Here is a 13792-nt window from a genome sequence, read left to right as displayed (position 1 = left end):
TCCGGACGTCCATCCACAATTTGTTTATGGACACTCTACAGGTCACAATTCTTATCTGATTTTGACGAAACTTGAAATATAGGTTTATCTCCAAAAGATCTTGGTTGCTTTCGGTATTGGCATGATGTATCGGATCGAAACTTCATGGATTACGGCCCCAGATCGTACGAAAAATCACGTTTTTAGCTTGTGGACCCTATAGAGGTCACAATTTTAATCCTATTTTGATGAAACTTGAAATGTAAGTTTATACATCATATTTGACCAATTAGATAATTGAAGGTCCAAAACCTAAAGCTACAAAACTATCATGTGAGAATTTGTCAGACAGCAGCTTGATTCTAGAGTAGAAGGGATAAGATGTAGCAATTTCTATCAGCAGACTCGCCCGCCGGAAAGGGTTTGAGAGAATGACTTTATTATTGCAATCTATTGCAAAGTATGCTTACATGTATATGTATCCAGCTATGATATATAAAATGTAAAAATGAACTGTTGTATTGTTATTCCTGGTAAGAGAGGTCTTAACTACTGAGAAGACAAACGTCTTAACTATTTAGATAAAAAGAAGAGAATGCACATCGTGAAGGGGAAGTAAAGACGGCAAGTGAAAATACTAGACGATCACAAGGCTAAGATATGTAGTAAGAAAAGATGCATAGGTCATACGTAGGATGTGGTGACCATTTTGCGTAATCCGCTCTCCACGTCTGACAAAAGACCCATGGTGCTACAAATTTCCAGATCTTTCAAAAAATTGTTGCAATTAATGATATGTTAAAGATACATTCCCGCATACAAACTGGGTGATTTGATGATATATTTGGACTAAAAACATATTCAAACTAATTAATTTATCATAATTTTGCTTCAAATCCTTCTCAAAACATTGAAATGCAATTGTCAGGGAATACCCTTGCTATAAAAAATCGAGCCAAAGCGGTCATGTTTATGTCACCCTTGTTGACTGCCAAGACGAATAAACTGTCGTGGGTGTATGCTTGGTTGCTGGCAACCTATTTTTTTCTGCTGTTATTTCAGATGTTAATAAGTCAGAGGTTGCTCCACTTCCACCATCCCAGACAACAAATCTGGCCTTTCATATGTCATTTAATGAAGAAGCAGTTAAACAGAAAGAAATGTTTGATAGAGATTTTCCTGCTGATGATGAATTTCGCTCAACAGGTTTTTGCTTTTAATTTTTATAATCCCCCGAAAATTTATTCTGGTCCTTATACGCCTTATAAAAATATGAGCTCTCAAAGCCGAGTGAAAATTATTTTTACATCACCAAAACGAAAGATATTCGTTTATATAACGGTTTATTACCCAACCATTGTTCAATTTAGTAAGCCCTCCCAAGAGAAATGGCATCTATTATCCTATTCGGAAATAGCGCATGCCATACATCCTCCAAAAAAGCCCGTCAAATCATTTAGAATGCTGATATGTAGGTAGAAATGATACAAAAAATTAGGCTTTCAATGACTGATCCCGACTGAGACATAAATGATATGTCACGTTGCAGGATATTTTTTGAACCATTTTTAATCGAAATGGATTCATATTTTAGAACTTTTGCATCGGACGGCTATACAATTTTATAAGATTTAGTCCCGAAGGGTCCCCACATTCTTTATAGTTGTATATTGCCATCGTCTCCGTCTGTCACAATTTCTTGTGAACACTCTATAGTCTACATTTATCATCTGATCAGTTTGCAATTTTTATACATTGTTAACATTAGTGAGACGAAGAGGCCTATTTAATTTCAACAATATTTTTTAATTGTCCCCTACGTTTCGAAGAAGGCAGGGAACTATTAATATCATATTCCTGAAGCAATGGCCCGAGAAATCCCTCTCTGCCCATTTTTGGATTGGCTTCTGAATTCTGATACTTGAGCTTTTGAGGGAGTGTGTCTATTCTTCCCGTTCAATCAAATCTATCCCAAATACAGCAAGATGACAGCCCTTCATTTAATCTGGGGTCTTGCCTAAAAATTGGGATAGTGAGTGATTTAACCCTTTCAATTTATTAATACTGTTAATATATTTTGTTTGAAGATGCTATTCTAAAAATGGTATATTTTGTACACATCATATTACATTTATTAATACTGTTAATATATTTTGTTAGAAGATGCTATTCTAAAAAATGGCATATTTTGTACACATATTACATTTGTTAATATGGTTGATATTTTTTGTTAGAAGATGCTATTCTAAAAATGTTTGAAGAGGATGAAAAGGAATTCAACAAAGAAAATATTTTTAGTCAGGTAAATATTAGAACTGGATCTTTAAAGATACATTATGTAAGAGCTAAATCTGACTTCAAATATTATATGAATTATTATTTAGACATTTAATCAACTCTCTAGATCATCGGATGACAAAGATATTGTGTGGATTAGACAATGCCATTTTCTTTAAAATGGAATATGAACACTTTGTTTAATATAATAGCAGTGGTACCTGATAATCGAGACTATTTACACTATTTCTTATTAAAACTTCAAACATTTATAGCTTTGTTCGTATTAAAGTTCTTGGAATGATATTTTCAATATATTCATTTCTCGTTCTTTAGTATTGAACTATTATAGCAAGAATGGCCAGCTCGTTATCTAAATCTTACATAATGCCTCTTTATGTTAAGAATTATGTTTTTAGATATTTGCTGAAGATAAATGTCATCAGTATCCTTTGACCTTTGACTGTGTATATAATTGTTTTGTAGTTGATCATGTATTTTTTACAGTTAAAATGAACTAAAATTGACTATTTAACATTTAATTAAAAAATCTAGATATCAGTGATAGATAGGCTACGAGCTTGGATTCAGTCAGTGACAGGCCTCTCACTAGATTTTACTCGAACGCTTTTAATTTGTGTTGGCTTGATTTTATTGTCTGCAGAGAATTTTCACTTCATCAAATCTTTGTAAAACTAAATGGAATTGGACAAATTGTGGACTGATAATCCTTTTAGAGATTTAACTTTCACAATATTGACAATACAAGAATACAAACCCAAATATTTGTAATCAGTGATGGTTTTTTTTCTTCTCTGTAGCATGACAATATGAGTGAGAGTGTTGGACCATCACAAGATGCTCAATGGGCATATCGTAGTGTGATGTCACAAAGTCACTGTACCGTACCTAATGATCCCTGGAGTCGTTTGTCAGTAGGGGAGTACTGGGCACACAGAACCGAGAATCTTGGAACACTAGAGGGCAATCCAGATCTTCCTCGTGTATGTTAAGTATATTCTTTATTATTAAATATATATTTCTTTGATGTATGACCTGTTTATTATTATAAACATCGCAGAAACAATATCCATGCTGTCTTTGTAACTGGAAACAGCATGGCTTATGGAATATGAGGGCTGGCTGAAAAGTTCTAAATCAGAAATGATAGATCAGTTGGGTTGAAACCAGTGTTGGGATTTCAGAATTTTTCTTGTCGGACATTTTTACCAAAAATAAAGGGGCATAACTCAATCCGACCTATTATCAATGAATATCGGGTTGAGTGGTAGATACACTGTAGATACTCAGTACACTATATTAATTTTGGAATTTTGAATATTATTCACTATATCTTGGTCCTATTGAGCATATTCCTGGTCGCACATGTCCGGAATATATTGGCAAAATCCCATCACTGGTTGATACAAACTTTTGCCACCAACAAGTACAATCATTAAATGAATAATAGACATAAGAACTGCAACTGTAGTGTTATTATTGTCTTTGTACCAGGGGGGTCACGGTAGCTAAGTGGGTAAGATGCTTGCTCCCTAACCTGGATGTCGGATGTTCGATCCCTGCATTGGCCGAGAAAGTACATCCAGATTTTCCGGCATGGTTCACCCTTGTCAGTGATGCAGGATGGAGGGCCTGACAAGGACAGCTGTCTAGTCGTTCGGATGGGACGAAAAACCAAGGTCCTGTGCACTCATTGATGTGCATGTAAAAGATCCCTTCATTGTTGTAAATCGATATAAGAGTAGGCCGTGGTGCCGCTGTGTGGGCAAAATTTTCCTCGTAGCACACTGTATGGCATGTGCCCATCATCATTAGCCCAGTTCGGAGCAGAACAGTGGGACATTAAACCTCATTTCATTTCTTTGTACCAGCCCATCGTGTGATCCTGCCCATTGAAATCACCAAAAATGGACAAAACTGGGTATAGGGCAGTCATCAAGTACCTGCAACACAGATACATGTACATGCCAACTTTGTCTCCACTTAAATAGGGGATGATGCCCCTTAATTTTCCGTAATAAAGAAGTGGGCTTGCTGAATTTAAGCGTGGCAGAGATAGCCTTGACAATGACCCTTGTCTTGGAAGACCATCAACAGCAACCATTCAAGAAAGCATTACCCGGGTGCATGACATGGTGATGGCTGATTGACGATTGACCACTGACATATTGCCAGTGTTGTGAGCATCTCTCATGAGTAGTTTGAGCATATTATCACCAAAGTTTCTGCAAAATGGGCGCCAAAGCTCTTGACTGTGGATCAGAAATGTCTCAGAATTCTGACATCCTGTGACAGTTTGTGTCATTTGGAAACAGATCCTGATGATATTTTGGGCAGATTTGTAACCATGGATTCGACCTAATTCCAAATATGAAAGAGGAACTAGCCGGTCATCATTTTCCTAATAATGATGACATCCTGTCAGCCGTGAACAACTTTTTTAGGGTGGGTTAAGAAAATTTCCTCCAGTCCGGCATCCAGGCCTTGCAACATCATTAGCAAAAGTGTGTTCACCTCAAAAGGGACAATGTAAAAAATAAATGGAAACGATAGACTTTGTACAGATCTTTCACAGACAGGCTTAGAACTTTTCAGCCAGCCCTCATATGAATAGGAAACTCTGTGTGTATACTATGAATGTAAATCGAATTTGTATGACTATTTCAGCCTGAGTTTGGAATGAGAATTAAAACACCACCTAATAATAGAAAACCTTTTCCATTGTTTAAAACAGCTAATACATCACCTATGTCTGATATAGGTAACAAATCTGCTAATAGTACCAAAGATCTAAGTAAGTATTGTATTTATTTAACATTTTAGCATAACCCTGATCCATGACATATCTTTACTAATGTCAGATACTGGAGGTTGTATTTACTTTAGATTATCTGATTTGATGTCAAAGTCAAATCAAAATTTAGCTATGCTATGTCATAGGTTTTTAGATCACCTTATTATTATCCAACCCAATTTCAATTTATTTTTTTATCCCTACCATTCTTACCCAGTTGTTTTAAGTTTTGGACTGCAGATCTTCACCTTGCATGACAGAGAGTGAGAGAAATGGGGCTTAACGTCCACTCGACTCAAACTAGGCCATTTCGGGACCAACACATGGTTTAATTTTATTTCAATAATTCGCTTGCGCATAGGAAACCGGAGGACCTGGAGAAAACCCATGAGGTTGGTCAGGCGACCCTACTCCATGTCACGTATAACTGGGGGATCGAAACCACACCAGTTGACTCAATGACAGACCTTATGATACAGCATGCTCGTGCTAACCATTCGGCCATCCAACCCCCCCTTGTATGACAGTTTGTGGTAAGATATAGTTACCTGCTTCACCCTGTATGTTTATACTGGGTTTTGTCAAGAGTGATAAAATGAAATACAGATTGCATCATATGTCAGTCCTAAGATGACCTAAGTAAGTGTACGTTAAAACCCCATTTCTGTCTTCACCATTTCCTGTAAATAGATAGTGTTCAAATTATGAGCTCCATGCTTGACAATGAAAAATTAATATATCATAATTAGAATTTTAATAAATTGTGTGTTTTGGTTTTTGTTTTCAGACGACAAATCAGTAGTGAGTGATATAACCTTTACCCTCAGTGACTTGGACACTCCACAGCAACAGAAAGTTGTACAAAAGACACCACAGTTAGTACAACCAAAGTCTCCTGCTGAAGTTAATCAAACAAGTACATCAGAAGTAGTTGATTCACCAAAATCTAAAGACAATAGTGTTGATATTTCACTTTTAACAAATTCTTTGTTAAATCTTGAACAATCTCTATGTGATCAAAGTGGTGTGTTGTCTGTGAGCACTATATCCAGCTTTATAAGCAAAATCTCAACGCAATCAAATGCTGCAGAACTAGTCAACACAATTATGGCACTGTCTCAACTTAAATCTAAAGCCAAAGACACAAAAACGGAGACGTTGGTAGCAATGCTTCAGAAAGAACAAGAAAAAAAGGCTGAACTCTCATCCAAGGAAGACACCCGACCAGAAAAAACTGATCGACAGTCCAAATTACCAGTTCGTCGAGGATCCACCAAAGATCTGTTGAGAAAAAGTCTTAAGAGTCAAGGAGAAAAAGAGACTCCTAGTCCACCCTCAACAAGAACAGGATCACTTCCTACTAGACCTGGAAGTGCCCCAACGTCAATACCATCTAGTTTCGAGAAGTCACAAAAACAAAATGGTGATAAACCTTCACAAAAGTTGTCTGATAGTTACGCAGATGACAATGAATGGAATAGAATTAATCAACCTGATAGAGACACATGTGATTATGTAAATCAATCCAAGGAGTTCATTTACACATCACCAATTAAAAATGAGGCTACCCATCAGTCTTCGGAATGGCGATCTCCTCGTCCTAGCATGGGAGGACGTCAATGTGTTCTTTCTGATACCCAAGCCAGAAGTCATTTTCAGACAAATATTGAAAAAAATGCTTTACCAATGAAGACAACAAATGAAAAGGTTGATGAACTTACTTCTGAAGGACTGGAACAAAAACGTACATCTAGAAGATCTTACGAAACTGGAAAAGTTGATCAAAACAATCGTTCATTGAGTCCTCCTGCTCGAGAAGCAGACAGTTATATCTCTGTTAGTGGTGATCAGTGGAAAAGTCACAGATCTTACGAATCTGAAGAAACTAATCCATCTGGAGATCCTTGGAAAGTGGTGAAAGAAGATGAAAGAACCTCTGTTCAAGATATGGAAAATGACAGAGCATCATTTCATCCACTGCCTGATCGACCATCAGACAGATTTCAAGAATATCAACAAAATCAAAATACCCATACCTCAAGTCGTAGCCATGCTGGTAACTTAGACTTCCACCCTGTTGACAGTACTAGGACCGTACATGCAGATCACCATATTCCTGATGGAAGTGACTACAGCTCACGCTCCAACTATTTCAGTCCTGATAAAGAACTGTCGCGAGATTTGGCCGTAGGAACCGATGATATTAGATTAAGTGACTCCCGGGGTTATAGTTTTCTCCATTCAAAAAACAAACCAAATGATGTAGGTATTGAAAGTAGAACTTATTCTCCTCCTGTACAAGAAAAACAAGATGGCAAGAAACAGCAGACACCAGTGCCTAGTTTTCACCATAATTTATTACCTAACCAGCAACCAGAGAAACCAACCTTGTTAACAGACAGATCTCTCCTGTCAACGCAGTTCGCCAAACAATACTTACCAAAAGAATCTCAACAAGCTGAAAGCGAATTTAAAGTTCCCTTCCCAGTTAAAAGTAAGGCCAATGAAACCGTGCCACAGGACAGTTTCTACAGTGATGAAACTAGCTTTTATGAACTTCAGGCGCAGAATTTATCTCGAATGAGTCATGTAATGTCTGAATCACATCCCAGCTTTATAAGTCAAGCACCATCTTATCAGAGTACTCCTTTTAAACGCGATGAATTGTTTGACAGTCTGCCCTTGATGACACCAAGTTATATGAAATCTGTATTATCAACGGGGCCTATTGACAGACGTTTAGCTGAAACACATTTAGATACGTCAGGTAGGTACATCAAAAACACTTTTCTAGAATTATTGTAACTAATTGGGCAAATTATCAGTTTTGGGGGCAAATTATCAGTTCAAGAATGAGTGGCAGGGGTAATAAAGCAACAGTATTATCATAAAATGTACAGTTGTCATCATACAAAGAATTTGATAAAACCGTTGAAAGCATTAAGAACTCCTGTCTTCATTAGCTCAGTCGGAGCAGAACAATAGGACGTTAAACCCCATTTCATTTCATTAAGAACTCAAAACGAACGGATGGGGGTTGGAAGGCGTGGTTTCGATTCCCCTGTTGTACGTGGCAAGGAATAGGGTCGCCTGTCAAACCTCGTGGGTTTTCTCCGGGTCCTCTGGTTTCCTTCCACTGCTACTGCTAAAGACCACTATGCACAAGCGAATTTTTGAAATAAAATTGAACCATATGTTAGTCCCGAAATGACCTAGTTTGTGTCAAGTGGACGTTAAACCCCATTTCTCTCTCTCTCTCTCAAAGTGTGTTCTCTTTTTACATAAGGTATGATATATTTTGTACATTGTTGGTTTTTTTTTTTTAGGTGTACTAATGGCCACTCCTAAACAGTTGACGCAACTAGAAGTGCCATCTGTTTTTACCTTCCCAGAATCTAGTTGTGTTGGTATTGCATTAAGTGCTAATTTACCTATCAGCAACCCAACATCAAGATGGCAGGAATGTTCATTACTTATAAAAGATCTGAGTATAAATAATCAACCTGTCGATCCTGATAAACATTCACCATTTGAATTAAAATCTAAAGTTATTATTGAACCTAATTCCACAGAACATATATCTGTAAGTACATCATTGACAATTTTAGATATCTACATTTTGAACACAATTCAGCACAGAACTGCTGACATTTGTTGGGATTGTTCATAGGTCATAAGAAAGAACCATGTTGATATTGAGATTTTTTTTGCATAGCCTTAAAGAGGAAGTTTTGGCGCAATACCATGTTCACTATGAGGAATGTTTGGGAAATGTAATTGTTTTTACTATAACTATTTTTTAATATTTGTGATGCATTCAAAGTATTGTATATTGTAGAAAGATTTCTTTAATTGCTTGCATACTTATAGCATCATAATGTGGGTTTACATATAGCATAATATGACAATCTGTGTAACAGGTTTTAAGTATCACGTAATTGTGTGAATGTGTAATGTAGCAGCTGGATGGCGAAAAAAACGCTAAAACCTGCATGGTGAGGTAGGTGGATGTAATCTCTGGAGCAACTGCTATCTCCAGGATCAATAAAGGATCCCCTAACAGGCTGTGTTGATAAGAAAGGATTTAATGATTACACGTTTCGGTCTTTGTCGACCTTCATCAGATACGTAATGATTATGTAGACTACTTGATAAAACCACCATCTATGTTTATTACAGGTAATGTTTCTACCCAGAATTCCTGGAGCTTTTGTAGCTCAACTACTGATCTATGCAAAACCATTTCTAAGGGATGTTGTTGTTCCTCCCAGTCGAATACCTGTTGAAGTCACTTTACAAGCCATTTCAGAAAAACCCAATGTACAGGTGAAATTATAATTATATTAGAAGTCTCAATGATCAGTCCCTTTTAACAAGGCTTGCAAAGATATATGATTGTTCATTGTTAATAATTTCACTACTCAATACTTATTAATGTATTTATTTATCGATCAATCCATTCACTGGATTTGATATGTGCAATTGTTGTTTGTGGTGTATGTATATTGTGTCCCAGTGATGGGATTTTACCCGTATATTCCGGACTTGTCTGAATCTTTTTTCGAAACGCCCAAAATTGTCCCACCGGGAATATGCCAAATCGGACATCAAGACATGGGGAATAATATTCAAATTCCAAAATTAATATAGTGTACTGAGTGTATAACTACCGTGCAACCCGATTATCGTTGATAATAGGCTGGATTGATTAGGTAATTAAGTGATCGACTATTTATTGTGTTATATCGTCTACACACCTACCTTGATTAACTACTTATTCTGCCTTGATTGGCTGACTTAATTATTTATCGGACAATTCATCAAATCAATCCTGAACAGAAGTCATTGCTTCTCCTTTGTCGGATGATATATCAATCCAAGAAGAGTGATTATAAACTTAATCTGATTAACCCGTGATTTCTCTATTGTCTCACGTTTTAATCTCCTTTGTGTCGGACAATAACACGTAGAATTTAGTCATATATGTCACATATCCTGATAGTATATAACACCTCAAATCAACATACATTGTATCCGATAACTTGTCTGTGATATATTTTCGGTGGAAGCCGAAGTTAAATAAAGATGTTTCACACACACGCATATGGCGCTTATAAGTTATATAGTTCAGTAATTAAAATAAAAGTACAAATCTCGCGAGACACATGAAATTAAGAGATGTATACGTACCGACGTATAACTCGAAAAATACGGTAATTTGGGGGGAGTTTGAAACAGATCGGCAGCAGTCGGCACGCTGCCATTCTATAGTATTACGATGTCATGTAATTTTGTAGGAATATTATTGACATAAATTTGAATACCGTACGGGTTTTAAACATGAAATATAACGAGGTGCACCTATTTTTTTTACATATGAATTTGAATATATTTTGTTGACACGTGATTCTTAATTGTGTTTTGAAAACACGATAAGAGTTATGCCCCTTTATTTTTGGGAAAAAATGTCCGACAAGAAATTTTTTTAAATCCTATCACTGTTGTGTCCTGTCAGCAGGTTTGTCATAAGGCCTGTTATTGAATCAACTGGCGTGGTTTCAAATCCCCGGTTGTACGTGACAAGGAGTAGGGTCGCCTGTCCAACCTCGTGGGTTTTCTCCTGATCCTCCGGTTTCCTCCCACTGCTAAAGACCCCTACTCGCAAGCGAATTATTGAAATAAAATTAAACCATATGTTAGTCCCGAAATGACCTAGTTTGTGTCAGTGGATGTTAAACCCCATTTCTCCCCTCCCCCCCCCCCCCCACATTGATTTGTAAATTATACTTGGGACTAGATACCAGATGGGTTGTTCAACAAGGATTACTGATTCTAGTGATTTTATTTTATAGGTTATAACAAAAGAAGATAGAATGGTATATTTTGGTCAGTTAGCATTTGGATCTTGTCGTATGTCATCTATTCAACTGCGCAATTTGAATAAAGGATCTGTACCAGTTCGATTATCTATAACTAATGTACGTTTAATATCTCTGTTCATTTTGTGCCATTTATTTGATTATTGATTCTTTTAACTATTTTCAGTTTTTGAGTGCTCCTTAAAGGCAACAAATTTTTTCTGCACTGTGGCTCTACCGAACTCATTATTATAGCTGTTTTTTTTTTTGCATTTTGGTACTGTCATGTACACTACATAAACTCTATGGACATGCAGCTTTTGTTAAATGAATAGCTTCAGACTTGTTACCTGAGACCACATGTGTCATATTAAAATTCTAGGTGCATGTATTCAGACAGTAATTGTATTTTGTTGATATATTACAGGTGAAATCATCATCTTGGCATTGTTTTAGTTTTGATAAAGACATAACATCACCAGAAATATCTATGTGTTCAACAGGAAGCAGACCCATCTCTCCGGTTTTTGGTAAAAATGCAATGAGTTTAAGTTTAGAGGGTTACGGTGACAGACGGTCATCTAGTATAGAAGAAATTAAAATCTATTGTAAACCACCACGTAAACAATCAGATAGAGGTAAATTATAACAACTTAATACACTGTAACCCAGGTATCATTTAATCTTGTATATCTAACACTAATTTCTTTCACATTCGTTTAATATCAAATCTTTGTTTAAACATTTGTAAAAATCGTTTAAAATCACCAAAAATCATCTAATTTGTACTTGTATCCAGTTTAAAGCTGACTGATTAATTTTGATGAGTGTCAAAGGGTTCTTTCACTTGAATGTATACGCAGAACCTAATTTATTTTGGTCCTGTTTCTGAATGATTAGACACTGCCTTGCCAGGCCCTACTTCCTGCACTACTGATAAGTGGAAATAAACAGGGAAAATCCAGAGGAAATTTCTCTGCCAACACTGGTTAGTGATGCATTGCCAATCACACTGAGCTACCGGGGCACCCAAATTTATGCGATATCTGATAATGCATTTGTATGGAGTTGGGACAAATTCCAATACTCATCACAAGAAACAAAATATTTTAAATCTGTCAATGAAGAAAGTAATAAATTCAAATTGTTTGATTAATTTGTGATATTTTGCCAGCAATTAAAAGACAAATTTGTGAAATTTTTATTAGTTATGCATAAAACTTTTGAGGTTTTGGTGTCTCTCGTAATTCATCTAGGTTCTTTTAAGATTAAAAACAAAAAATGAAGAAGAGAAACTGTATTTAATTTCAAATCTTGTTTTATTATTTCAGCACTGTCTCACTGTCCTCCAGAATTGTTTGAAGCTCAAGTAAATGTTGAGATTGACACAAATATTCCTAATATTCCACCAATCACAAGTGTTGTATTAAAAGCTGAAGTAGGCATGGTTAAACTCCATACACCAATAGATCTAGACGTAAGTATTGATTATAAATAACAATATCTACTGTCAGTCGAAAATGTTCTTTGTTCCAACACTTTTTTTAAGCCAGTAAATATTTTGAAATGGAAAATAAGTCTTTGTTTTTGTGTGTGTTTGGGGGGAGGGGACCAGGATGACCTAATTAATAAATGACCCAATTAAAATCAAGGGAATGTGTCTTGAAAGAAATATTATGAAAAGAAATCAGAGAAACAAACCTGGATTGCAAATGTGTAAATCCGATCTGTCAATTCTTGAATTCAATGAAACACTATAGACAATTATTTTTATTACAATCATCAATTAAAGGGTGGATTTGCATTTTCGCTAAAATATAAAATTCTTCACGGCTTAATCCACGCAAAATTTGTTCTCAGATTGATTTAATTAAGGAAACAAAATCAAAGCTAGATGGCTGTATCTTGTTGCATGCAAGTAGCATAGATCGATGCAATTACAATTTATCATAATTTTGTAAATATTGAATAGAATAGAACTGAATTGATATTTCTACTAAAGATTACACTTTCATAATATTGTAGCTCGCACAGGATTCCTATAGTGCTACATCACGCATCAAGCTTTTAGACAGTAAGAAAAAGCCCTCAATAAAAAAAAATTTATTATTATAATGTTTCTGATTATATTTTTTTTCCCTTTCAGAAAATTAAATTGTCTTCTGTATTTGGAAAGAAATGTGCTAAGAGTTTTAAATTAAAAAACGCAGGAAACATTGGTATGGAGGTCTCCTTGTTTGTGCCTCAATTTTCTGACATATTTCCAGTAACTCCACGATTTTTGAAAATACCTGCCTGTCAGGAACGAGAAGTTACAGTGAACTTTGAACCTAAAGATAAAAATATCTGTACCTATGATAGGTAAGTTATGTTTATTTCTTATGTTTGATAATTTAGCATACTCTATTGCTCTTACCAATGGTTTAATAAAAATATTAAAGTTGCAATTTCATATTTTTATACGCCCACAATATCCGATTGACTCTAAATTTATACAGAGTGTTTAAGGTCATGAGACAAAGAAGCCTATTGATCTTCAGCGATTTCCGATAATTACTGCCAGAGTTATGGCCCTTGATCACTTTGAAAAATCTTGTGGACGCTCTAGTGGCTAAAGTTAATATCCGATTGACTTTAAATTTATACACAGTGTTTAAGGTCATGAGACAAAGAAATCTATTCATTTTCAGCGATTTTCGATAATTACTGCCAGAGTTATGGCCCTTGATCACTTCAAAAAATCTTGTGGACGCTCTAAAGGCCAAAGTTAATATCCGATTGACTTTAAATTTATACACAGTGTTTAAGGTCATGAGACGAAGAAGCCTATTGATGTTCAGCGATTTCAGATAATTACTGCCAG

At 35.8% G+C, this 13792-nt stretch overlaps 1 protein-coding gene across 1 annotated transcript in view; it reads left to right on the top strand.

The window, feature by feature from the left end:
* Positions 1-13792, top strand: part of LOC126816795 (centrosomal protein of 192 kDa) — a 37350-nt gene that overhangs the window by 3818 nt on the left and 19740 nt on the right. The window contains exons 3-13 of the mRNA XM_050543512.2: positions 1042-1185; positions 2214-2281; positions 3078-3260; positions 4945-5071; positions 5859-7838; positions 8398-8654; positions 9251-9397; positions 10924-11049; positions 11357-11567; positions 12261-12406; positions 13076-13290. Coding sequence (XP_050399469.2) covers positions 1042-1185; positions 2214-2281; positions 3078-3260; positions 4945-5071; positions 5859-7838; positions 8398-8654; positions 9251-9397; positions 10924-11049; positions 11357-11567; positions 12261-12406; positions 13076-13290 — 3604 coding nt within the window. The remainder of the gene's footprint in view (positions 1-1041; positions 1186-2213; positions 2282-3077; positions 3261-4944; positions 5072-5858; positions 7839-8397; positions 8655-9250; positions 9398-10923; positions 11050-11356; positions 11568-12260; positions 12407-13075; positions 13291-13792) is intronic.

The sequence above is a fragment of the Patella vulgata genome, chromosome 3, assembly GCF_932274485.2.
Source record: "Patella vulgata chromosome 3, xgPatVulg1.2, whole genome shotgun sequence".
Taxonomy (NCBI): domain Eukaryota; kingdom Metazoa; phylum Mollusca; class Gastropoda; family Patellidae; genus Patella; species Patella vulgata.
Note: the sequence above shows the minus strand (reverse complement) of the source record. Positions and strands in the feature narration are given on the sequence as shown.